The sequence below is a fragment of the Ustilago hordei genome, assembly GCF_900519145.1.
Source record: "Ustilago hordei strain Uho2 genome assembly, contig: UHO2_contig_03, whole genome shotgun sequence".
Lineage (NCBI taxonomy): Eukaryota > Fungi > Basidiomycota > Ustilaginomycetes > Ustilaginales > Ustilaginaceae > Ustilago > Ustilago hordei.
Genome location: NW_024545288.1, coordinates 688,743 through 716,719, shown reverse-complemented (window position 1 = coordinate 716,719; position 27,977 = coordinate 688,743). Strand labels below are relative to the sequence as shown.

The window sequence follows — 27,977 nt, the reverse complement described above, 5'->3', positions numbered from 1 at the left end:
TTTACTTACTCAGTTATGTACCATTGCAATAGCAGTGCTCTTGCAATGACTCTCAACATGTGTGTTGTATCACTGTTAGTCAACAACTGTAGGCAGTGTTCTTCAACACTAGTGGTCCAGTGCCCTTACTGTAGGTGGTGTTCTTCAACACTAGCAGTCCAGTGCCCTTGCTGTAGGTGGTGTTCTTCAACACTTGTGGTCCAGTCCCTTACTGTAGGTGGTGTTCTTCAACACTTGCAGTCCAGTCCCTTGCTGTAGGCAGTGTAGCTTGACACCTGCAGTCCAGTCAGTTATTGTAGGCAGTGACTCACACCTGTGGTCCAGTAACTCCTGTCCTCTGTAGGTGATTAGCATATCGTTGTCCAGATGACATCCAAGAGCATTATCAACAGTACTATGAACACTCATACTGTAGGAGAGAGTGTTTCACTCACTCACCAATGACCAGTGTCCATGCCATGCAACCTCTGAATGGAGTGTTCAAGGTGGTCAGTTGAGACTTACCAGGCAGTGATGTTTGGTTACATTTAGGTGAAACATACTGAGTAGACCTTACTCAATCAAACTCAATAGCACCCAAAACTAAGTCTCTGGCGCGCGACCGCTTACACAACCCAGACAAACTCACCTTCATCAAGATGCAAACAAGGCTTGGCAACAATACCACTGCCTGAAGCCCAGACTTGCACATCATGTGATGACCCAGGATGTCCAACCACTGACTTGACAATGTGCAAGGAATGAGGGAGGAAGACAAGGGCAATGTTGAATGTATAATCACCCTTGTATGGGTAGTGCTTGCAAGCATTGAGTGCTGGCTTCCAAGCAAGATTGATGTGTGTACCATCTACCACCAACCATCCTCTAGACCATTCCTTGACTCCACTCTTATCAGCAACCTATGCTTTTGCCTTAGCACACTTGTCTTTAGTTGCAAAGGTTACTACCTTGCTGTTCAGCTCATATATGCCTGCAATAGTCCTATCTGTCCACTTGTCATGACTCGGTCATGACCCCTTGTCACAGGGTCTGCGCAGAAGGTCCTGCGCAGAAAGAATCTAGGAAAAGCGAGCATCAGGTGGCAACGATCTGATCGGGCTAGTTGTGCACATACCCCATGAGATCAACCACAACATAAGTGTCACAGGGCCAGCACAGAGATCATAAGCAGCCATGCTGCCCAGCTGCCGAAATGAGCTTGGTGCACTGGAAGTGGAACTGGTTGAGACCCAGGGGCTCTGACCAATCTCACTGAGAATGGTCAGACAGTGAGCTGGGGGGAAACCTCATCAAGAATGGTTGAGACAGTGGGTACTGGGAAGTTTCACTGAGACTGGCCCAAGATGAAGTGGATCAACCAGTCCCACAATGAGATGAGGATGCCCCACCAAGATCGAAGGGCCAGCCACTGAGAGCAGGGAATGAGAGAACTTGCCACCTGATGAGGTGGGAGGAGACCCCTGAGCATGATGAAGTTGGCATAGGAGGATTGCCACCTCAGCAAGGGGAGTAAGGATAGGAAGGGTAGGATAGTAGTAGGAGCCAGATAGACTAGGGTGGATGGGGAGACCACACCCCTGTAAGGAGGGAGGCCATGGTGAGGTAGACACCATGGCACAAAGATATATATACACCCCTCTGTCATAGTGAATGAGTGGATCTGGCATCCACTCTATTCTTAACTAAACTATACTCTACTGTAATGTATACTTAGTTGTTCTGTCACAGTGCAATTGCAGGCCATTGCTACTAATCTGAGCAGGCATGTCTTATCACCTCTCACTGATGTTGTCTGTAGGCAGTAGTTACTGCAGTCCAGATAATCACCTCTCCAAAGGCAGTACTCATACTGTGGTCTGGGTTTCTCTCACCAATTTGCCATTTGCTCATTGACACCTCAAACACTCATGTTGAGTTGGCAGTTGTCACCATGTACACTAAGTGTTCTGCAGCAAGCAGGAGCTGATTGTGCTGCATTACCACTGAACTGAGTGTTCACAGCAGTTAGCTGAAACTCATCAAACAAACAACTCTTCAAGCAGTCTCAGTGAAAGTGGCCAACAGGTGCATACTCAAGAGCACTCACTGAAACTGGTTGAAATCACCCAAACCGGTAGCTTTCGGGTTCCAGGCACATGACCACTGACAATAAGGATTTAGTTAATCTCATTAGGATTGACTGGAACAAGCTTAGCCAGTAGGTTTCACCAAAACATGTGAACCAAAACCATTGGCACAGAATGGGTCATCTGTCACAAATAAGTAATGAAGGATTGGAAGAGGGGGGCCCAACACCAGAAGGTTAAGGAAGTATATGGGAATGATTGCATGTGGGAAGAGGACTGAGCTCAGGATCACATGGATGGTAACCACTCAGGGGGAATGTGCTCACCACCATGTAGAACCAGCAACAGGGGTGACCACATGATCAGGGAGCATGACAATAGAGTTTGGCATGCAATCATTGGCTTCACAAGATAAGGAGTTGGGAAGATGGTCACTGGTCAGGAGAGGGAGACCTGTGTCAAGGAGATTGGGGTCTTGACCCTAAGGCAGAAGAGCAGTGCCAAAAGGGGTTGGCATGCAGCACCAGGTGTAAGGGAGTATAGAGGTTGAGGGAGAGTGTCAAATAATCCAACACACTGTCCAGGCAGCAGAAGGGTAGCACTAGAGGAGCCAGCACACAGCCCAGGGAGAGTAGTGCCAGAAAGGGGCAATACCCCTTACTGAAGGAGCAGGAGAAGTGTCGCAGGCAACACTGAGCAAACACATAAATACTTTCATCTCACCATAGAGTATACAAGTGGATCTTCATCCACTCTACTCTTTATCTTACTTACTCTTTACTTGACTTGTATCATTGCAATAGCATAGCTTTGCAACAACATCTCGAACATGTGTGTTGTATCACCATGGGACGTCAAACTGTAGGCGGTGTTCCTCGACACCTGCGGTCCAGTACCTCCTGTCATCTGTAGGCAATAGTCTTATTGTGGTCCAGACAGCATCAAGGGCATCAAGCAGCAGCACTACGAACACTCGTGCTGTAGTAGGAGAGTTGTATCTGATACCACTCCACATCAATGTGTTACAGACATGCTGCATAGCCTCTGAACGGAGTGTTCAAGGCGGTCAGCCAGAAAGGCCAGAAAATTAATGCCCCCAAATGTAAGCTGTGTTTTTAGACCAAGAGTTAGGGTATTGTCAGCTGGAACATAAAGTGTTGGCCAGAAAATGAAGCAGTTCTGGAATCTGAACCACCTTGTAGCTCCACCATCTTTGACACTCTTGTCACACAAACAAAGTAGATACAGTCATTATTGACACTGTGGGTTCATGCAAAACAAGCTGTGCAGGAAAAGTGGAGGCATTTGCACAAGTAGATCACATGCAACAACATGTGCAATATCATGTGAGTGAAAACTCAGTTCCAATTTTAAAAATATTGCTACATGAGTATTGCTGAAGCAGTGTTTTCAAGAACTAGAGTATTTGTCAAAATGGCAGAGCTTATGTAAGTAATGAATATTCAACACAATTTAAAACTCAAAAATAACTTGAGTTTTCGAAAATAAAAAAAAATTGAAACCCTAGTGGACACACGACGTTGTGCCAGCCTTTGTGTGTCTGTGTCTGCGTTTTGCAACTGGCGGATTTTCAAGCCTTGACAACTCATCGTACATCCCACCTTCCCTCTCACACTATACTACACATCAACACTTCAAGAGGTTCGGGAAGACCAACATCGCTCTCATATAGCTCACAGTGCTCTCCTCTATATAAAGCTGCGTTCTCGGAGGGTAGAATTTAGGAAAGGACTGGACAGAGTAAACCCCCTTTTAGCACGGCGTTAGAAGGTGCTCGACTCAGCATGAACTCAGCCACTACTTCCTCCTCACAAGCGCCCGGCGCTGCCTCCAGCAGCAGGACTTCTGCTGGAGAAGCTGAACCACCAGAAGCATCGACATCATCTGCCACTTCTTCCAAATCGACCGAGTCCACCGCATCTACGTCCACCGCTACTGCCAGCAGTTCGTCCATTCCAGCCTTGGACTCACCTTCTCGACTTGGATCCAGCTTCTGGTCTTCATGGATCTCACCTTCCTCATCTTCCGCTGTAGCTGCATCCTCAGCCATGGAGAAGCGTACAAAACCTCGCCGACCCTCCTTTGAGGAGTTTCGTGCTGAGGAACCACCACAAGCTCGCCTTATTCGTCTTCGTGGCCTCTTCGACACCTTGCTAGATGAAGATGACGAGCAGGCTTTGGCGGGTGGTCGAGCCAGGGAAGAATGGATGAAGTCGGCTCGTCGTGCTCGCTTCGGTGCCGGTGGTAGTTTGGCTCGAGGCAGCTTGGCTCCCTCAGATATTCGCAACTCCACCGTCGGCTTCGAAGCTTGCACAATGTCACAATTATCGAACATCGCAAGCTCGTCTTCCGCTTCAGACACCTCATCACCATCATCATCACCATCCTCACCATCTTCAAAGAAAGATCCACAACTTCCTGCACCACCACCGCCGCCACGACAATCATATGCCAAAGAGCTACTCAACCAGTGTCGGAAATGCCGCGAAGAGATCGAAGCGAAACGTGCTCGACTTGCTGAAGAGCAAGCCAAACGCGATGCCAATCCCGGCTGGACCTCATCTCTGGGCCTGCCCACCTGGCTTGGAGGTGAAAAGGCCGAAGCTGTCAAAGAAAATGTCGCAGAGTCCTCAAAGGGCACCCTCACCGTAGTAAAAGACAAGATCCTCCCTCAAGCACTAATCGGCATCAGCACCACCGCCAAAGAGGGGGCAGAGACAGCTTCAGCCTCGGCATCATCTTCATCTTACCTTGGCTCTATCGGATCGTACCTTGGCTACAGCAAGAACTCAGATACAGAAGCACTCGAACATGGCCACAACCCTCCGGATATGGAACACGAAGCAGGATGGACCGGCAGTGGAGTCTGGGGTCTTTCGGCCGTTGGACATAAAAAACGTGCTGCCGACCGTGACCGTGACGAAAAGGTCCGCAAGGGTCACAAAGTCGACGATGATGGTGGTGCAAGACAACGTCAAATCGAATGGGAAGGATTCTTGGCATATGCGGAGAACAAAGAACGCGAACTCTACAAGATCTTTGTTGAGATGGACAAGAATGGCGACATGCGTCTGGACGTTCAAGAGATCCGTACTGCTCTCGATCGAGCTGGTATCGATGTTCCTCAGATCTCGCTCGATGATTTCGTCGCGAGTTTGACCAGCACTCGTACATCGGCTCATGCTAGTGGCAGAAAGACTTACGTCACCTTCCCGGAGTTCAGGGACTATCTTTTGCTGTTACCACGCAAGCCATCTGTACCCGAAATCTTCCGATTCTACCAAGTGCGCAAGGCGTTCGGGTTGTTCGGTATGGGAGGCATCTTTGCAGAACTAGCTGTGGGTTGGGGAAAGACAGAAAGGGGTGCAACGGCAGTCAACTTTGATGGAGATGTTAGTTTGGCTGGCGAAGAGAAGAAGCGTGAATCGCCCACCGTCAAGGAAGCGAAGCGAGTGGAGAAGCTCAAGAAAGGTCAAGAAGCTGCAGCAGCTGCTGCTACACAGGCTGTGGAAGAGAAAGCGGACGCTATCGATAGCTCGTCCCCCACCACATCGATCAGCAGTGGGGACGTGAGTGAAGCAAAGCAAAAAGCCGCTTCGGATGCAGCTGCAGCTGCGACAACAGCACAAGTAGAAGAGGAAGAGGACGAGGACAACGACATGATCCATGGTGCTGTGGCGCTCAAGTTTCTCGTTGCAGGTGGTATTGCAGGAGCAGTATCACGTACAGCCACTGCACCTTTCGATCGACTGAAGATTTATCTCATCACCACTGCTCGTGCGCCTGATGTTGCTGAAGCCGCGAAAGCTGCTGCTTCAGGTCAATCGGGTGCTACATCCAAAGCAGCAGGTCAAGGCATAGGCATCCTTCGAGAAGCCCTTTCCAGTCTCTACCGTGACGGGGGAGGATTGAGGGCATTTTGGGTCGGAAACGGCTTGAACTGTCTCAAGATCTTCCCTGAGAGCGCTATCAAGTTTTTGTCCTACGAAACAGCGAAACGCGCCTTTGCGAAGTATGTGGATAATGTTTCGGACTCGAGGGACATTTCGGGTACTTCGAGGTTTCTCTCGGGTGGATTTGGTGGTATTACTTCCCAACTTGCCATCTATCCGGTCGAGACGCTCAAGACGAGATTAATGTCGAGTCAAAACGTCAAGACTTCTCTGCAGGGCAACGCTCTCCTAGCCAAGACAGCGAAGGACATGTGGAACGCAGGTAAGTTGCGAACGTACTATAGAGGTTTGACAGCCGGTTTGATCGGCGTCTTTCCCTACTCTGCGATCGACATGTCCACGTTTGAAGGTATAAAGTTGTTCTATATCAAGTATACAGGAAAGGAGGAACCAGGAGTACTGGCGCTGTTGTCCTTCGGTTCAGTGTCTGGAAGTGTTGGTGCTACAACAGTCTATCCGCTCAATTTGATCAGGACAAGATTGCAAGCTGCCGGAACACCAGCTCACCCAACGACGTATGATGGGTTCTGGGATGCAGCGAAAAAGACTTATGTCAGAGAAGGTCTCGTTGGATTTTATAGAGGTCTCGTGCCCACGCTGGCGAAGGTTGTACCGGCTGTTAGCATTAGTTATGTGGTTTATGAACAGAGTAAGAAGCGGTTAGGTGTCCAGTAAATCACCATCGGAAGGATTGATTGGTAGGATGGGAGGCAAGGAGAAGGAAAGCATTCGTTGAGTTACTTGCAATAGATATTCACTAATTCACAAGCTCAGTTTCCTTGAGTGCGGTAAAAATGTGATTTCAGGATGTAAGGATGTGAGTACAGTCCCTTCCCGAAGTTTGGGGACAGGGTTTAATAGACAATCATTCAACTCATGCAGTAGCATACCTTCCATCTGCTTGGATGACTGATGTCTCATAAGTGTCAGGCTATACAAAACACACAGTGAGCAAGTCTCAAAGAAGGGCTTTTGATTGCAGTGAGTCTTGGAGCTGACTAATACTTGAGTGGACCTCCATGCTTAGTAAGCACCTGCTCCATTGACTCAACCACAGAGTTGATATGTTTGAGCATGATCTGTGTGTTCCACACTTCCTCTGCAGCTCTTGCAAGCTCATCCCAGGTTTTTGGTATCAGCAAGTGCTTACCAAGCAAGTTTTTGAAAACATACCATATGTTCTCAATAGGATTAAGGTCTGGCAAAGCCAGCAGGTGTTCCTGTGTCTTAATGTTGTGTTTGGCCCACCATTGCTTGCAGATAGCAGCCTGATGACAGCTGCTGCCATCTTTGACAACCAACAGGCTGTCAGGGTATGCACTAACAGCAGTTACAGCATCACAGAGCAGGCCACTGTTGATCTGATTGCAATACCTGACAGCTGTGAGGTTCTCAGTGGGATCCCATTGATTAGCCAACCCTGGTCACTTCTTCCTTGGAGCCAATGGGAGCACAACCAACAGTGTTTTAAGGTTGTATGCAATGCCAGCCCATATGTGGATGCTAAAATGGCTGGAACAGAATGTCAGAACCATGTTGTTGATGTCTTCTCAAGTGCTTTTCTGGTGGCTAACCCATGTGCACCTGGGTGAGTAGCCAACCTTGACAGCTGCCTTGTCTGTGAACAGCACACACTTCCAATCAGTGGAGCCTTTAGCCTTGGCCCAGTTGTAAGCAGTCTTGTGCCTGAAACCTGAATTTGACGATCCTGGTTGATCTCGGTGAGATCAATCAAGTAAGCCCTTTCCAAACTATTTTGGTGAAAAGAACCAGAAGGCTTATTCCTGGCAGGTTTTGACTGACCACCTTGAACACTCTGTTCAGAGGCTATGCAGCACATCCAAAGAACTTGCTTGGGAATGCTATATGATGCAGTCCCCCATATCAGCACAAGTGTTCATAGTGCTGCTTGTTGCTTGATGGTATCTGATGGTATCTGGACCACAATAAGGTTATCACCTGCAGATGAGAGAGGTACAGTCCCTGTGCATAAGTTTGGGGACAATCGGGTAATTTCCCGATTTAGTCAGTTACCCCACATTCTTGTTGTCATTGTCATTGAGCAATAGCACCACCATCATACTAATCAAGAACACTTCAAACACCAATATGGTCTGTGGCAATGAGCTCTCTCCAAGCAAGCATGCTTCAATCATTGCAATGCATGATACTGGGCTGCCAATTCAATGAATCATGGAGCTAAGCGGCATTTCCAAAACAGCAGTTCACAAGACCATCCATAACTTTAAGGAGCATGGTTCCTTCAAAACAAAAGCATGATCTGGCCATCTGCACTCCTGGACAGCTACCTTGGATCAATACCTTCAGCATGAGGTACTCAAAAACCCATTTCTATCATGGTGACAGCTGTCAGCATCGCTTGGCAGCATTCCAGTTATGCAGCTCCAGAAAGCAGCATACCAGGCTGGTATTAACTGCTGGATTGTGCTCCAAAAGCTGTTTCTGACAGCCAAAAACTGGCATAAATGTCTAGAATGGGCCAAGGCTAACAGAACCACTGATTGGAGGGGTGTGCTGTTCACAGACAAGGCAGCTGTCAAGGCTGGCTACTGGCCCAGATGCACATGGGTTAGTCACTGGAAAAACACTTGAGAAGACATCAACAACATGGTTCTGACATTCCATTCCAGCCATTTCAGCATCCAGGTATGGGCCAGCATTGCATACAACCTTAAAACCCCATTGATTGTGCTCCCATTGGCTCCAAGAAAAGCTGTCATCAGGCTGCTATCTGCAAGCAATGGTGGGCCAAACACAATATTAAGACACAGGAACACCTGCTGGCTTTGCCAGACCTTAATCCTATTGAGTGTCAGGGGTCTCGCGCCTGAAACCCAGGTCGGTCTGTCGAGATACTCGGTGACTATCAAACTGTGCAACAGCTATTGTCTCAGTAACGGTGACTATCAAGTTGCACAGTGACAGCAGGTGGTGTTCGTTGTATATACTATCATAGGTTTTGGCTGACCTCTGTGGACACTCTGTTCAGGGGTAGCTTGGCATGATCAATATCAATGCTTCGGTTATGATGACACCAAGGTCTGGTGTGAGTGTTGATGATGATGAGGTTGATGATGTTGGTGATAAGGTTGGTGAGTGTTGATGATAATGAGGTTGATGGTGTTGGTGATAAGGTTGGTGGTGTCAACATGAGTGTCCAGTGTGTTGACTTTGACACTTGAAGTGATCCCCAGATTGCAGTGGACTACTGCCTTTGGTTCTATCTATATCCAGACCACTAACCTGCTATGGGGCGCCTACAGATGTCAGGTAGTGGTGATACAACACACACACTATGATGAGGAGCAACCTTGATAGATTGCTGCTATGCTGACTGAAACTAATATATACTTATGCTGAAGTGATAACTAGTTATGGTGAGTAGAGTGGATGAGGATCCACTCGACCTATGATGATGAGAAAGCATGGTTATATACCTCTTCACAGCATCGCCAGCGATGCTGCTCCTGCTCTCTCTCCAGAGAGTACCTTCTTCATCGAGTACTGCTCAGGGGCCTCTCCTGCTTGGCACCCCTGTGCCTCTTGAGTGGTGTCGACTCCTTCAACACTGCTCCTCCTCCTCATGACCTGGTGTCAACTCCTTCGACACTGCTCCTCTTCCTCAGGACCTGCCTGCTAGTGTCCTATACACTGCTCCTTCTCCTTTGACCGGTGACAGTTCCTTTGACTCTTGTTTCTCAAGCCCCTGAGTGGTAACCATCTGCATGCTCCTTGAGCTTGGTCCTCCTCATGGCTTTGCCTGGCCCTCCTCGCATGTGGCTCGTGTCCTCCTTTGCATGTGAGTCCATAGGAGTCCATGGTCTCCATGGAGACTGCACTACGACCATGCTCTCTGCTGGTATCGACTAGATCTTTGATACCTGTGCTCCTTCCATATGAACCAGTGACCCTCCTGCTTCTTGAGCATCCAGGCCCATGACATTGAGAACATATGGTATGTTTTCAAAAACTTGCTTGGTAAGCACTTGCTGATACCAAAAACCTGGGATGAGCTTGCAAGAGCTGCAGAGGAAGTGTGGAACACACAGATCATGCTCAAACATATCAACTCTGTGATCAAGTTGATGGAGCATCATGTGGAGCAAGTGCTTACTAAGCATGGAGGTCCACTCAAGTATTATTCAGCTCCAAGACTCACTGCAATCAAAAGCCCTTCATCCAAACTTGCCCACTGTGTGTTTTGTATAGCCTGACACTTATGAGAGATCACTCCTCCAAGCAGATGGAAGGTATGCTATCAGATGGTTGATTTATTGTCTATTGGACCCTGTCCCCAAACTTTGGACAGGGACTGTACTGGACCGCAAGTGTTAAAGAACATCGCCTACAGTGAGAGACTGGACCACACATGTTGAGGAACACTGTGTCATGGGCCTGATTGCGCAGGAAGCAGGAAGACCCATTAGTTCATATGAAGGGAGTGCAGGAATCGAGGAATCGGGCAGATCGTGGAATTTACAGCAGAATTCATTGAGATTGGTAGTAGGAACAGTTCTATGACAGATCCCATTGAGATCTGCATGAACAAGGATGTTATAATGAATCCTGCTGAGATCAGTAGTAGAGGAGGTCATATAGCAGATTCCACAGAGATCAGTGACAAGGATGTTCATACAACAAATTCACATGCAAGGAGGACCAAGCTCTGCCAAGACAGGGACTGAGCTCAGGAACATGCAGCTGGTTACCACTCAGGGGCTCACAAGATAAGAGTTGGGAGAACAGTCGCCAGTTAGGAGGAAGGTGTCACGGGCCTAAGCTGCGCAGAGCGAGGGAAGGCCGAAATGATATGAAGGTAGCGCAGGAATCGTGGAATCGGGTAGATCGTAGGAGCTGTGACAGAGTTCACCAAGATCGGCAGTAGAACCAGCTCTATGGCAGATCGCAGCGAAATCGGCATGAGCATCATCGATATCACGAATCCCACCAGAATCTGCAGCAAGCGAGAACATGTGGCAGATTCTGCAGAGATTGGTAGTAAGGATGTCCATATGACGATTCACATGCGAGAGGGACCAAGCTTGGTGACACACGGTCAGTTACCACTCAGGGGCCCACAGGACAGGAGGAGAAGAGAACCATCACTGGTCAAAGGAAGGGGATCTGTGTAAAGGACACTGGTGAAAGGGACATGAAGAGAAGGAGCAGTGTCGATGAAGTTGACACAGCTCAGGAAAGACAGGAGGGACAAGGCTTGATATGGAGGAGGTGCCTTCTTGGAGACCCCTGTACAGTACTCGATGAAGGGGGTACTCTCTGGAGAGAGGGAGTAGGAGCAGTGTCGCTGGCGATGCTGTGAAGAGGTATATAGTCCTATCTCCTCATCACAAATGGTCGAGTGGAGTCTCATCCACTCTACACTCATCAAGCAACTAGTATTACTTCAAGCAATAAGTAACGTTAGTTCACAGTCAGCATAGTAGTAATCAACAGATTGCTCCTCATCGAAGCGCGTGTGTTGTATCACTGTTTCCTGATGTCTGAAGGCGGTTCATAGCAACCAGCAGTCCGGATAACCATAGAACCGAAGGCAGACATCCACTGCGGCCTGGGGATCACTTCAAGCATTAGTTGACACACTGGACACTCATGTCAGTGTCAACAATCCATACTTACACCAGACCATTGGTGTCAATATCAAGCTCACTTAGAGTCATATTATAGTTTGATCGTGCTGAGCTACCTCTGGACAGAGTGTCCACAGTGGTTAGTCGAAATCTGTCATAACGATAATACAACTACAGATTCTAAATGAGAAAGGTGACAGAGAAGGCTCTGTTGCATATTTCACTAAGAATCGAAATACCATTAGCGCTGTCACATAATTTGACAGAATTGGTGATAGTACTGATACTACTACTGATCTCAGGTTTCAGGCGCACAACTGCTGACATTAGAGTGGATCATTCAAGCAGCACCCCACAATCACGATGATGGACCAAGGCCTCAATGATAAGCTCGACTGGCTTCTAGCACTATTGGAAGCCCAACTCGAGCTCACCAGGCAAGGCCAACAAGAAGAGTGACTTCGCTGTGCTCACCTAAGCAGAGAAGAGACGATTGAGTTCTCGCAATCAGAAGATCAAGCAGGAGGAGATGAATCCATGCTAGGAGACCCTCAGACTCCTACACCAGCATCACAACCAAGACGATCAGTCTTGTTTGCTGCCGTAGATGAGCAAGACGATGTTAATTACAAAAAGTATGCATTGCCCACTGGGCCAAGGTACTACAAACCCAGGGAGGATCCATATAGTAGGACTAGGACAGAACCTTATGCCCCATACTTGGAGGAGGATACTAGTGTATTGGTGGACCTCTCTCAATCAAAGCCAATCACCACACCCTTTCCTAAGTTTAACCCGCGAGATGTGGAGATATTCATTCTCGAAGCCAAAGCCTGGTTTAAGTTTAACCAGGTATATGAGCAAACAAGAATGATCAACCACATGGGCTCTCAATTGGAAGGGAATGCATGGGAGTGGTGGACCTCCAAGCTCCGAATTGACAGGGCATGGGAAGGAAGGTTATTCAATGACTGGCACTACTTTACAGAGTGGCTGTCAGAACAATTCAATCCCCAGAATGCTAGAATGGAAGCCTACAACAAGCTGTTGGCTCTCAAACTCACTAGCGATGCACCTGGTGCTGCCACATGCCATGTGGAATGTTTCAGAGACCTGGAAGGACAAGTCAATCTGGATGATAACAAACTCATCATTGACTTGTTCAGAGGCAGTCTCACATGTAGTCTGCAAGAAAAGTTTGAGCGTAACCCACCTGCAAAGAGGTGGGGATGGTACCAAGAGGTTGAAGATATCGACTGACAGAGGATGCTGCTACAGCAGTCCTCTGCTAGGCACCCAAGCACTGCCCCTCCACGATTGAACCCAGGAATCTGACCAATGCCACCTGCTCAGAGTTCACTCCCCATTCGGCAACTGGCACAAAGAAACTCTGCTTGTATGCTGGCACCAATAACAGCAGGAAGCCCAAGCAGACCAACCAATCAGCTGCTACCTCAGCAGTATGTACCGGGTCTGAAACAAGGAGGCCCCACAGTACCAGGCAATAGCACTTGCCATATCTGCAAAGGCATCAGACATTGGGCCAGAGACTGTCCAAACAAGAAGGCAGACCCTCTGGGCCCACAGCCTTTGGGCCCAAGAGTCATGGTAACCACAGAAGACCCCTTTGAAGAAGGGGCCACCAACTCAGGGGATGGGCATACAGGCAGTGCTGAAATGAGCAACCCTGATGACCTAGACTTCAGTCAATACCAAGTTCCTAATGACACTAATCATGAGGAACCTCAAGATGACAATGACGAGGGAAACGACAGTGGGGCGATGCACTGATGGTGTGCATGGCTCTACAAACCTCCTCACCATCATTGTGTATATATCAAGATTGCCAAATATGTTTCTCCACCAGCAAAGGAAAAGCAGTATTAGAGCTTACAGGAATGGTCCAAGACCATCCTGCTCGCATACTTGCCGACACCAGCACTGGCTTGTCCATAGTTTCAGATTCCTTTATCAGTAAGTACTTAATACCAACAAAACCCTCAAAAACAAGATCAATTCATGGTGTCACTGGACACCAGCTTGTTAACAATAGCACCACGACTGTACAGGTGGTTATTGGTGAGCACAGCCTAGGAGTAGTCAAAGTATTGGTAGCTGATACTGCTGACTATGACCTTATATTGGGATTCACCGAGCTTAGAAGGCTCAAGCCCACCATACAATGGGACACAGGCCAACTAGAGTTCAAGTCCCAGGACTGGAAACGACCCCCTGAAGCCGCCACAACTAGGGGCTTACAATCAAAAGCGTCAAAATCGGTCATAGTAGCGGAACTGTCACAGAATTCAATGAAAGCCGCCGCAACAGGCAAGCAAAAACAGGAGCTTGCCATAAGAGATAGCTTATCACCGATTTCAACGAAATCTGTGGTAATGGGCTCCTACGAAGAAGAATTGGCATGACCAACCATGCATGGAAACGAGTTCATCTCAGCAAAGCGCTTACTTCAGGCAGCTTTGGAGGATGGACCCATAGGGTTCATGTTATTGGAAGTACCACCCTCATCACTCCCGGCCTTCGGTTTCGTTCCTACCAGTGCCGATAAAGGAGTAGAGATGGAGGTTGAGATCAAAAAGAAGGTGATGGTGGTGGATATACCAAACCCATACCAACACCTTCATGATGTGTTTGACGAGGTGGAAGCAGACAGGTGTCATGGGCCTGGATGCTCAAGAAGCAGGAGGGTCATGGGTTCATATGGAAGGAGCACAGGTATCGAAGACCTAGTCGACACCAGTAGAGAGCATGGTCGTAGTGCAGTCTCCATGGAGACCATGGACTCCTATGGACTCACATGCAAAGGAGGGCCAAGCACAGCCACGAGGAGGACCAAGCTCAAGGAGCAGGCACAGCCACGAGGAGGACCAAGCTCAAGGAGCAGGCACAGCCACGAAGAGGACCAAGCTCAAGGAGCATGCAGATGGTTACCACTCAGGGGCTCGAGAGACAAGAGCCAAAGGAACTGTCACTGATCAAAGGAGGAGGAGCAGTGTCGAAGGAGTCGACACCAGGTCATGAGGAGGAGGAGCAGTGTCGAAGGAGTCGACACAGCTCAAGAGGCACAGGGGTGCCAAGCAGGAGAGGCCCCTGAGCAGTACTCGATGAAGAAGGTACTCTCTGGAGAGAGAGCAGGAGCAGCATCGCTGGCGATGCTGAGAAGAGGTATATAACCATGCTTTCTCATCAATAGGTCGAGTGGATCCTCATCCACTCTACTCACCATACAACTAGTCAATACTTTAGAAACACAAGTACTCATTAGTTACAGTCAGCATAGCAGCAATCTATCAAGGTTGCTCCTCATCGTAGTGTGTGTGTTGTATCACCACTACCTGACGTCCGAAGGCGCCCATAGCAGGTTAGCGGTCCGGATATAGATAGAACCGAAGGCAGTAGTCCACTGCGGTCCGGGGATCACTTCAAAGCATCAAGTCAACACACTGGACACTCGTGTTGACGCCACCAACCTTATCACCAACACCATCAACCTCATTATCATTGACATCACCAATCTTATCATCAACACCATCAACCTCATTATCATCGACATCACCAATCTCATCACCAACACCATCAACCTCATCATCATCAACACCCACACCAGACCTTGGTGTCATCATAACATTGATATTGATCGTGCCGAGCTACCCCTGAACGGAGTGTCCACAGAGGTCAGCCGAAACCTACGATAGTATATACAACGAACGCCACCTGCTGTCACTGCACAACTTGATAGTCACCGATACCGAGACAATAGCTGTCACACAGTTTAATAGTCACCGAGTATCTCGACAGACCGACCTGGGTTTCAGGCGTGAGACCCCTGACAACAGGCTTCCCCAGCATACCAAACATGATCTCCACCTTGAACTAATAGAAGGAAGTCGACTGCCTCAAGGCCCATTGTATCTCAAGGGGCCTAAAGAAATGTCTGAATTGAGGAAGTATCTGGATGAGAACCTCGCGAAGGGGTTCATACAACTGTCAAAGAGTCCAGCAAGGTCACCTGTGCTATTCGTACCTAAGAAAGATGGAGGTCTCAGGCTTTGTGTGGACTATCGGGGACTCAATGAGATTACCATCAAGAACAGGGCTCCGTTGCCCCTCATCGAGGAGCAACTGTTCCTGCTCTGAAAGGCAAAGATCTATTCCAAGCTAGATCTCCAAGCAGCATACAACCTCATTTGCATCACGAAAGGAGATGAATGGAAAACAGTGTTTGGTACACAATTGGGACTATATGAGTACCTTGTGATGCCATTCGGGCTAGCAAATGCACCAGCTCATTTCCAATTGTTCATCAATGTCATCTTCTGAGACATTATTGGAGTATATGTTGTTGTATACTTGGATGACTTCCTCATCTTCAGTGACATGGAGGAAGCACACATATGACATGTCACTGAAGTTCTCACCCATTTGAGAAACAATCAGCTGTTTGCTAAACTGTCGAAGTGTGAGTTCCACACCATGACAGTAGAGTTTCTAGGGTATATCATCAAACCCACAGGGGTAGAGATGGATCCTGAGAAAGTATGGACAGTCAAGGAGTGGCCAATGCCAGAATCAATCCATGATATCCAAAGATTCCTTGGCTTTGCCAACTTCTACAGGCGATTCATTGCTCACTTCGCTTGAATCACCAAGCCACTAACATCACTGGTGAAACTGACAGAATGTTTCAAGAAGTTTGAGTTGCCAGAAGAAGCTCAACAAGCTTTCCACAAACTCATCCAAGCATTCACGACAGCCAGAGTACTACAACACTTCAATTACCACCTTCCTACAAGGCTGGAAACAGATGCAAGCAATTTTGCCATCACTGGAGTGCTCAAACAAGAGCATGAAGGATGTTGGCACCCAGTAGCATTTTATTCAAGGAAGATTTTGTCAGCTGAGAAAAACTACAAGATCCACAACAAGGAGCTCCTAGCAGTGGTCGCCTGCCTCACTCAGTGGCGACACATGCTAGCAGGACTACCGAGTCAGTTAGTCATTCTCACAGATCATGAAGCACTCAAGTACTTTAAGTTGCAACATTGTATCACTGGCAGACAAGCAAGATGGGTGGTATTGTTAGCAGATTTCAACTTTGTGCTACAATACCAACCAGGAGACAAGGGTGGCGAACCCGATGCTCTCACCAGACGAGCTGACATGCAGCCAGTCAGCGAAGAGCAGGAGCACAATGTTCGACAACTACTGCCTCCCCAGGTGTTTGAACAAGTCGAAAACGAAATCACAACAGGGAACAAGTTGCAGCAGATTTCAGCTGAAAATGTAATAGCAAGCATGATACTACCGATTTCAGTGGAATCGGTTCTAACTGCATGCTCAGGCGACGATTCCGTATTAGTGGCTCCCATCCTCACGATGGAGTCTATAGCCACGAAAGGAATCAAAGATCTGGCCAGAATCTTCCAGCCTCTGGATCCAGAGCTTCAGGGGATTCATCTAAGGAAGCCATTCGAGATCAGAGACAGCTTATGGTATAGTGGCGGGCGGTTGGTTATCCCCAAGGTAACGATGCCAGGGAGAACCAATGACCATCGTTCATGAAGTGCCAAAGAAGTTGATGGACAGTCATTGTCTGTAGAACACTTGCGATTCATGGTCATGTCTCAATGTCATGATGGTGTCACAGCTGGACATGTGGGGCAAGATGCTACCATTAAGTCAGCCCAATGACACTATTGGTGGCCAAACATGTCAGCCTGGATTGCTGATTATGTCGCAAGTTGCCAAGTGTGTGCCAGATACAAGGCTCCTCGCCATCGCCCATATGGCTTGCTGCAGCCACTTGCTACTCCAGACAGACCATGGGGCTCTATATCCTTGGATTTCATTGAAGGATTACCACCCTCAAAGGGATATGATTCAATCCTGGTCATCGTTGACAGATTGACCAAGTTTGCTATTCTGGCTCCTACATACAAAATGGTCACAGCGAAACAGACTGCTGTGCTACTATGGCATTATCTGGTTCAACACTTCGGTTATCCAGATCACATGGTCTTGGACCGAGGCAGGCAGTTCATCTCAGGAGCATGGAAAGCATTTGCCGATCAAATGGGTATGAAACATTCGCTCAGCACTGCTTATCATCCTCAAACGCATGGGCAAATGGAAAGGGTCAATCAAGTAGTAGAGCAGTACCTTCGCATGTACTGCAACTATGAACAGAATGACTGGGCCGGCTTACTCGACACTGCAGCTTTTGTGTACAACAATACCATACACAATAGCATCGGTGTCTCACCATTCTTTGCATGTTATGGATGGAACCCGAAAGCCCATCCTGACATTCCTCAACACCTAGGAGTGAACAACCCCAAACGTTCTGAATACTTGCTTGATGGTAAAGAGCACTGCAAGTATCTTCAAGGACAGATCAGGGAAGCACAGCGTCATACTGTCAATCACTATAACCGGAGACACAAGGACATAGAATTCAAGGTTGGCGACATGGTCTACATCAATCACAAGAATTGGAAAACCAGGTGACCCACACCAAAGCTGGACACCAGGTTTGCAGGACCTTATCCGGTATGAGAAAGGGTGGGCTGACGAGCCTATAGAATCACATTGCCAGCAACCCTCAGAGTTCATGATGTGTTCCATGTGTCTTTGCTTGAACCAGCAAGGAATAGTTCTATTCCTCAATGATCGACACAACCAATTGTACCATTGCTACCAGATGAGGAACTTGACTTCGAAGTTGAAGCCATTGTTGGCAAGCATTCACACAATGGGACGATAGAATACAAGGTCCTCTGGAGGGGGTATCCAGAGGAGGCTGCCTCTTGGGAACCATTGTTGAATCTCAACTGTCCTGACCTCATCTGGGAGTATGAGGTTTCAGTGGGGGGACAAGGCTAAAAAAGCACGAGGAGAAGGAGAAATTGGTAAGAAGGGTGTTAGAACTGATTTGAGCGAAAAATGTGAGAGTAGAGGTGCTATTACGAACTACATGGAAATCTGTCACAGTACTGGTGGTATGGCAGATTTCAGGGAGAGGACCCAAAATACTACTCTCACCATACAAGAAGTGGGTAAAGAGCATGGTACTCAACAGCCAGGCTCATAATCAATGTCACAGGAGTCAGGCCACAGACTCAATTCAAGAAACAAGGGCATCGACATTACAGAAGGAGACCTGTCACTACATGTCGACATATGAAGAAGGAGCAGGAGGAGGAGCAAGGGAGGACTGGATCACTAGTTCCTCCTCAGTAGGAGCCACCCACTCATGAAGGAAGTCTGGGGGACCACCAGACTCCATCACAGACTCGTGAGGTTGATGCTCCGAGTACAGTCAGTTGTGACATTCAACATAAAGTTGAAGTGTATGGAGTATAGAACTCACCAATTCTGGCTGACAAAAGTGCCACACAACTTGCATTGTGGTCACCCAGCTGCAAGTCATTACTGGATCAATGGTGTGCTCCTTGGACCAAACCAAGCCAGGACCATATCCATCCACCACAGTCAAGTGTGCATGTTCTACCTGATGAGACCCACAAGGTTGTAGACTCGGAGTCCCATCACTGGTATAGTCCATGCCTGGAAGAGCAGGAATGTCATGTTCACAATGCCCCAGCCCAGCTAGGTAGCAATGCACACACACACATGGAATTCGAGTCCTTTCACCAAACGGGTTGGTGAATGCGGAAGCAAAACAGCTGAGAAAAAGAGAGGGACTAGAAATGTCAGTATCATTTGGAATCAAGGATGGGGTTCAAGAAATATCACTTATGGTATGCCTAGGTTGAAGCAGTGGCAGCATTGCCAACTTGGCCATGGCATGCAACCCTCAGTGAGATGAAGCATCACCAAGCGGTGAAGCCTCTTCGCCGCTAGAGAGCCAGCAGGCACTTCCCAGTCAAGGGGATAATGTCCATCCATGACTCGGGTTAGGAGGTCAGCCATAACATACCCCTTGGCCCAGCCAGCAATCTCCCGATTGGAGGGGAGATGACAATCCGGTGGGGGTGGGGGTGGTGTTCAGTGCCCAACCCAATGAGGAGGAGGGGTCAGAGGTTGTACCTCTGGCTGATAGACAGGGGTCCCTGCTCTGGAAGCAGCCAGGACCACATCAACTATCTCATCAGCAGTAGGAGGGGGAGTTGGGGACCTAGCCAACTCCACCTCCCAAGCTGCTTGGCCTTCCGGAGTAGTCATCTCCACTGCAGAACATCTAGCATTGACCTCATACAGGTCGACCATGGGGGAGGTAGGAGAAAAGTCATTCCCCACAGGGTCGGGAATGACAGGAACGAGGTAAGGAGAGGGAAGGGGACTGGGGATGACGATGTCGTCATCCATCCCCAGGAAAAGGGGCTCCAGTGGCAAATGAACCACTGGAACAGCAGGAAGATCAGCCACAGGGGCTGAGGTTGGAGGTACAGAAGAGCCTGCCTCTACAGTAGGCTCTTCACGAGCCCAGAGTCACAGTACTACTTGGCGACGACGAGAAGGTGTTGTCGCCACCTCAGCAGGAGGCACTCGGGCAGTGGTTTTGGATCAGGTGAGGTAGGGTGACATTGTGGGAAGAGTTGGTAAGGAGATGATGGTAGGATCCAAACAGGGCACAGGACATGCCTCGACGGAGCTCAGCTCTTAAGAGGGGGGTAATGTCATGGGCCTGGGTGTGCAGAACGAGGAAAGACTGAAGTTCATATGAAGGTAGCGCAGGAATCGTGGAATTGGGTAGATCGTTGGGGCTGCAACAGAGTTCACCAAGATCAGCAGTAGAATCAACTCTATGGCAGACCACAGCGAAATCAGCACGAGCATCGTCAATATCACGAATCCCACCAGAATCTGCAGCAAGTGAGAACATGTGGCAGATTCCGTGGAGATCGGTAGTAAGGATGTCCATACGACGATTCACATGCGAGAGGGACCAAGCTCAGTGACATGTGGTCGGTTACCACTCAGGGGCCCACAGGACAGGAGGAGAAGAGAACCATCGCTGGTCAAAGGAAGGAGATCTGTGTAAAGGACACTGGTGAAAGGGACATGAAGAGAAGGAGCAGTGTCGATGAAGTTGACACAGCTCAGGAAAGACAGGAGGGACAAGGCTTGATATGGAGGAGGTGCCTTCTTGGAGACCCCTGTACAGTACTCGACGAAGGGGGTACTCTCTGGAGAGAGGGAGTAGGAGCAGTGTCGCTGGTGATGCTGTGAAGAGGTATATAGTCCTATCTCCTCATCACAAATGGTCGAGTGGAGTCTCATCCACTCTACACTCATCAAGCAACTAGTATTACTTCAAGCAATAAGTAACGTTAGTTCACAGTCAGCATAGTAGTAATCAACAGATTGCTCCTCATCGAAGCGCGTGTGTTGTATCACTGTTTCTTGATGTCTGAAGGCGGTTCATAGCAACCAGCGGTCCGGATAACCATAGAACCGAAGGCAGACATCCACTGCGGCCTGGGGATCACTTCAAGCATTAGTTGACACACTGGACACTCATGTCAGTGTCAACAATCCATACTCACACCAGACCATTGGTGTCAATATCAAGCTCACTTAGAGTCATATTATAGTTTGATCATGCTGAGCTACCTCTGGACGGAGTGTCCACAGTGGTTAGTCGAAATCTGTCATAACGATAATACAACTACAGATTCTAAATGAGAAAGGTGACAGAGAAGGCTCTGTTGCATATTTCACTAAGAATCGAAATACCATTAGCGCTGTCACATAATTTGACAGAATCAGTGATAGTACTGATACTACTACTGATCTCAGGTTTCAGGCGCGCAACCGCTGACACCCCAGCTGTCCTTGCCACTACTCTGTTTATCGTGTGATCCTCCTTGCCATTGATCTCTGTGGAATATGTCCTATGATCTTGTGTACTGCAGATTCTGGTGGGATTCACAATACCATTATGGCTCATGCCAATCTAGCTGGGATCTGCCCTAGAACCATTCCTTCTACAGATCTTGGTGAACTCTACTGCAAGTTCCACGATCTGCCCAATTCCTTGATTCCTGCACTCCCTTCATATGACTTGCTGGATCTTCCTGCTTTCTGCGCATCCAGGCCCATGACACACCCCTCCATCATAGTGAATGAGTGGATACAGCATCCACTCTATTCTCAACTAAACTATACTCTACAGTAATGTATACTTAGTTGTTCTGTCACATAGTGCAATTGCAGGCTGTTGCTACTAATCCAAGCAGGTGTGTTGTACCACCCCTCACTGATGTTGTCTGTAGGCAGTAGTTACTGCAGTCCAGATAACTATCTCACCAAAGGCAGTACTCATACTGTGGTCCAGGCTTCTCTCACTGATTTGCCATCTGATCATTGACACCTTGAACACTCATGTTGAGTCGACGGTTGTCACCACATACACTAAGTGTTCTGCAGCAAGCAGGAGCTGACTGTGCTGTGTTACCACTGAACTGAGTGTTCACAGCAGTTAGCCAAAACTTGTTGAACAAACAACCCTTCAAGCAGTCTCAGTGAAAGTGGCTGACAGGTGCATACTCAAGAGCACTCACTGAAACTGGTTGAAATCAATCAAGCCAGTAGATTTTGGGTTCCAGGCACATGACCGCTGACAGAAAGCACTGCAATATTGTCGCTACAAAGCATGGAGGTTGGTGAAAAAACCAAAGCTACTCAAGAGACACCACAAAGCCCATCACAAATTTGCCAATGAGCACAAGGATATGACTGTTGAGGATTGGAAGAAGGTGGTATGGTTGGATGAGACAAAGATCAACTTCTTTGGACCAGATGGTATGCAGTTCTGTTGGATTAAGAATGCTGGCTTCAACAGCAAGCTTGTCAGGCTGACAGTCAAGTTTGGCAGCTGCACCATCATGATCTGGGGCTGTATGACATGGGAAGGGGTGGGAGGTATGTGCTTGGTGCTGGGTACAATGAATTCAGACCAGTACATTGATATCTTGAATGACAAGCTTGTGAAAACAATCTCAGATTTGCAGCTTTAGCATGGATATACTGGCATCACTTTTCAGCAAGACAATGAATCAAAACACATGTCCAAGAAGACAACAACATGGTTGAAAAGCAATAGCATTAAGGTTATGGAATGGTTGGCACAGTTGCCTGACTTAAACCCAATTGAACATCTCTGGCACCATCTCAAAATGTGACTTTCACCATATAGTACAATTGCAAAGTCCAGGGATGAACTGCTCAAGAGATGTGAAGCTGAATGGACAGCAATCACTCCAGAGACATGTAGGAACCTAATAGAGAGTATGCCACACCACATTGAGGTGGTTCTGAAGGCAAAAAAGGAGGGAATACAAAGTACTAAGGTGTTGTAGAGGAGTGCTCCATAAACTGTCCCACAATAAAAAAAATTCTCAGCTCTTTTTGATGCACAATTTTTGCATGTAATGTCAATATCAATTACACAGTCTTGGAGAGAAGAAGCAGAGCTTTCAGATGATATCAGACAGTGTGGCAATCAGACATATGGCTATTGAGCATTGGAGTGATGTGTGGTGACATCTAAAATCATGGGACAGTTTATGTGCGAGCTGTATATACCTTGGCATCATCTCTAGGAATGTTAGATTGCCCCATACCAATTGTGTGTCTTCTGTCAAGCCCTTCGGTTGTCTTCTTATGTATAGCTCCTGAGTCGTTGCCATGTCAACCAACATGCATTTCACATGCATGTTGCTTATTCACGATCCTCGCACTGTCTACATCTCGGGTTAACCTTTGGAATTCCGACGTATCTTCAACTAAATCTCTACTCTAAACCTAAACTCTTCCTCGCCTCATCCAATCTCGGTCTAACCCAAACCGAACCACTCATCTCGATCGCAGCATCTACCGCCTTCCTACCCAAATCCAATACTTCTCCTTTTTCCTTCTCTACCCAGTCCGCAAGCTGCAACCCTTCTTGTTCGGCTTCTGCAATGTTCCTCTGCTGAACCGCTTCGACTATGCAGCGGGTTAGCACCCAAACTAGAAGTTCCGGTGCGGAATGTGCGAAGCGGTACAACAGTCTTGCTGGGGTTGGGAGTGGAGTGTCCATTCCGTTCACTGTAGCAGTGAGGGGTGAGGGGTTTGTGGGGGGATGAGTAGCTTTCGGCGAAACTTGACCAGATGAAGGACCAACAGAACTTTCCGGAGTCGCAGTTGTAGCATTGCCCGAACTGAAGGTGCTACCTGCGTAAGAACCCGAGCAGGAGGAAGACCCGTCGCGGTGGTGGGGAGACGCAGATCCGGGCATTGACCATTGTTGAGATTGTGACAAGCCGCAATCTTCTTCCGCTGCAGTATCGTTGAGAATAAGTTCTAGGTCGACGTGGTGTGCGAAGATATCCCATGGCATACCTGCCACTCCCCCTCCCTTTTCTCCAACAGCAGCACTGACACTCTTCGGTGCAAAGTAATCGTCTCCAGGCTTATCCGCCCCTTCTCTCTCCTTTTTGGTGATCGACTTGGCCATCCTCTCCAAAAACTTTTTCTGACCTTTACCCAATAGTACCTCCCTCACCAACACGTCTTCGATTCCATCCCTCAATGCATACGCCCTAATCAAATTACACCCCAACGCCCAAAAATCACCACTCGGACCCATCCTCCTTCCCTTCGGTCCCGGCGATGCTTCAGGTGGAATCCAATCATAACTCACCAACTGCACCTGTCCATCCCCCCCGGGAATCCCTCGATACGGATTCGCATTTTCATAATCAATCACCACTAGTGCCCCGTTCTCATCAAACATCAAATTTTCCAACTTGACATCTCCGTGCATCCATCCGCTCTTGTGGAACCTAGCCAGAGACCTTATCGCTTGGGTGAAGATGTTAAGAATCACTCCGTTCAACTCGGACTCTTCGCAACCAGCGATAACAAAAAACGCTTCCTCCGGATAATCCTCCTCGAGCCGAATATACCGATCGTCTTCGGTTTTCAAGATCTTCGCCACGGCCTCAGACCGGGTTGGATTGAGCGTTTGCGCCTTCTGAGCTTCATCCAGGATATCATCGAGATAGGTCTCTTCGAGTTCCTTCGCAAGTTCGCGTGTCACCCTACCAGCCGAAGGATCGGCAGCACGAAGCTTGGCTTCAATAGACTTGATCTCCATTGCGGCGTAAAAGTTTCCAGCTGTATCCATTGCCCATCTACGCAACTTGGCTGCCGAGGAAACTCGGTTATCCGGTGTAGTAATCAAATAAACCTGGTTACTATCGTCCACCGCAGACTCGGGCTCGGTTGTGAAAGTAGGATCGTTCTCGCTGAACGAAGAACGCGGGGATGATCGTCGTTCCATTCCGGAGCTATTGGATCTTCGACGTGCGGTAGACATATAAATTGTGTCATCGTCTGGATCACCATGGTCAAAGCTGCTACTTGAACCTCTTCGTCCCCAAGACTTAGTCACTGGATGTTCGCTATTCGACAAATCCGCATCTTCAAAAGAACTCGTACGAGGTTCTTGGATCGCAGAGAAGAGTCGAACGCTCAACCCATCTGTTACTGCTCCTTCGCGGTATGGACCTGTCTTGTCGTAGAGCGTACCTTCGACTGTTTGCGGCTGCTGACGTTTAGCAAGTTTCAACGGAGGCGCATCTTTCGATGCACTCCTAGGAAAGGGTGAGCGGGGAGTTGCAGGTAACAGCGCACGCAAATCTTGAGCGCTTAGCGGACCTTTCCCTTCCAAAGCTGCATCCGAGAGCGAAGCTTGCAAGCCTACGGCGTCTTCAAGCACTTCTTCTGCCTCTCCATCTTCTTCGACTGGTGTTGGTTCGGTTGAGGCTGCGGCAGCAGCAGCTGCTTGTTCGAGATTGGACCTCAATCGGCGGAGGCGTGGCCTAGCAGCATCGTCAAGGTCAAGCATGCCGTGAGGTTTGAAATTGGGTTTTGGTGCCTCTTTCGTGCGTGATCTAGTTGGGTGCGATTTGCTGCTGGGCTTCTTGTCCTTCTTCTTTGAGGTGCGATCTTCGGTTGAATGCTTGACTTTCTTTGGTTGATTCTGTGTTTCTGCTGCTGTAGCTTCACTGCTACCGGCCTTGGAACCAGGCTCAGGCACGTCAACAGCACTAGCTTGTCCACTAGGCGGTCTGATCTGAGCTAGAGGTCTCAAGAAAGGCAGCGTATCGCTCGAAGCAGAAGATCTCCTCCTTGGTGTATGAATCCCAATCACCGTCTCGTGTCTTAAAAACGCCGCCTCAGGCCCGTTCGTCGAAAACCGTCTCGGCCTGGTCGTTGGGTCGGTCGAATCAAACGGCGTCATTGGAGGAGTAATCACCTCCGACGGCCTCCTACTTCTCGATCCACCACTATACCTACTCGACCTATACGAAGTCCCACTATCACTATGTTCATCATCCGATCCAGAGCTATACGAAGAGAAAGCACCTCTACTTCCCCTATGTCCACTCCTACTACTGATGGCACTTGCAATTCTCTCCCATCCGAACAAACCGGAGAATCGTTCTAGATCGTACTGCCTCCATCGTTCGTGGTCTTTACCCAGGAAGAAGGTTGCTGCTCTGGGAGCGTTGAATCCGGGACGACCGGAGGGTCGGATGACGATAGGTGCGCGAGCGGCTAATCCGGAGGGGATGAAGGGCGTGGATTGGCCGGATTGTGGGTCGAGATCGAGTTGTTTGGGTGGATAGTAGTTTTGGAGGACGCGGGTGGAGCTGGTGCCTGCTGGATGGCCTTTTCGACGCGCGTGGGGGACTGGGGCGACAGTGGAGGAGTGTGGGGCGACGTTGTCGAGCGAATCGACGGACGAAGAATTAGGTGCAGTCATTTTGGGATGTGCGGGAGTGTCGGCGGGTGGTATGGCCATGGCTCACTCTGGCGGTTCGAGGTGCGGCGGTGGTGCGAGGGTAGCAATACAGGATGGCCTTGGTTCTGCTATGCGTCTGATGTTGCGATGATGGCTGTATGCGGGGTGTAGCTGCAAGTTTGACATCAGTTTTGTTTCGATACGAAGCGGCTGCAACTCGTACGATGGAGGATGAAGGAGTGGATATGGTGGTCCGAGGACAAGGCAATGTTGCTGGGACGTTGTCGAGCAGAAGAGTTCAAGATTCGTCGGAGTATCTCCAGAGTTTAACCAATTGCCGAGGCTCGTGAAAGCACATGGCGCTTATTCACGAGCTGACTCAGATAATGTGAAACGCACGAAGGATGACATAACAACGGCCCAGAAACTCTGCATAGGAAACGACTAAAGGAGCTTTGCAGGAGAAGACACATGACTCACTCAAGACAGCTCAACGTCTACAGAGATGGTCTCAATGCGTATATATACACTCATGTTTGTAGTCTCAACTCATCGAAGTAATGTAAGCATTTTAGTTAGCATATACCTGCGCGAAGGGAGCTTGATCGTAGCCCCGACAAAGTGGTGTTCTCTTCAACTAGAAGACTTTGAGAATAATGACGGAAGTGCGGCGCCACAATAAGATCTCTCTGACACCTTCTGTGCCCAAAATAATTCAGACTCGGTTGATGCAAGGCGCGAGATAAAGGGTGGTGTGGAGACTCGGCAATGCTTTTGATGTCGCTTCGGTACTCTTGTCGATGCGCTGTGAGATTGTTTGACCAGGGCAGGGGGTGTTGCTGTGATGGAATCAAGATGATGGAGATGAAAGAGGAAGAGGATGGTGTTTTAGTGAATGTGAAAGAGGGGTTGCCGGGAGAATGCGGTCCGGAAAGCGTTGCACCGGATTCTGGCTGTCGCGTTCTAACTTGTTGCTCAGAGACCAAGGCAGAAAATGAAGTTGAAGAGCGTCATCGAGATCAATTGGAAGTGCGTCGAAGTCAATGATCACAAGTGTCGATTGCGATAATGAATCATTCCTAAGTACATGATGAATCAAGTGTTTATATATGCCTCAATCCTCTTCATGTGCATGTGTGATACTAAAGGCCAATAGGGCAGGGACACAAGGGAGTGAATGAGAGGTTGAGGAAGAAAACACCAGCTGCCTGGTGACTGGCATCTTGGGGTTTGGCAATTGGCCCAGGCAATGCACTGAGTCCGAGTGAGTGAAGTTGTTGATTGGATGTGTGGGCTTGGCGAAGGTTGCATTTGCTTGCATCAATCACCGAGGTATCACATACTTCAACTAATGATAAAACGTGAAGAAGATGGGTCCCGATGATCAATGATTGGTGATAGTCGGTGTCATGGGCCTGAATGCTCAAGAAGCAGGAGGGTCACTGGTTCATATGGAAGGAGCACAGGTATCAGAGATCTAGTCAATACCAGTAGAGAGCATGGTCATAGTGCAGTCTCCATGGAGACCATGGACTCACATGCAAAGGAGGAC

General features: G+C 48.5%; 3 protein-coding genes across 3 annotated transcripts; 2 read left to right on the top strand and 1 right to left on the bottom strand.

Annotated features, from left to right (window-relative positions):
- Positions 1–3,871: 3,871 nt before the first annotated feature.
- UHO2_01850 (uncharacterized protein) lies at positions 3,872–6,715 on the top strand (the record flags this gene model as incomplete). The annotated part of the gene is made up of 1 exon (XM_041559287.1): positions 3,872–6,715. The coding sequence occupies one exon, from the start codon at positions 3,872–3,874 to the stop codon at positions 6,713–6,715; it is 2,844 nt and encodes a 947-aa protein (XP_041415221.1).
- A 9,425-nt stretch (positions 6,716–16,140) lies between these two features.
- UHO2_01849 (uncharacterized protein) lies at positions 16,141–18,174 on the top strand (the record flags this gene model as incomplete). The annotated part of the gene is made up of 4 exons (XM_041559286.1): positions 16,141–16,203; positions 16,318–17,190; positions 17,267–17,415; positions 17,487–18,174. 4 exons carry the CDS (start codon positions 16,141–16,143, stop codon positions 18,172–18,174), a joined length of 1,773 nt encoding a protein of 590 aa, XP_041415220.1.
- Positions 18,175–23,425: 5,251 nt separating this feature from the next.
- Positions 23,426–26,485, bottom strand: UHO2_01848 (uncharacterized protein; the record flags this gene model as incomplete). The annotated part of the gene is made up of 1 exon (XM_041559285.1): positions 23,426–26,485. The coding sequence occupies one exon, from the start codon at positions 26,483–26,485 to the stop codon at positions 23,426–23,428; it is 3,060 nt and encodes a 1,019-aa protein (XP_041415219.1).
- Positions 26,486–27,977: the final 1,492 nt, after the last annotated feature.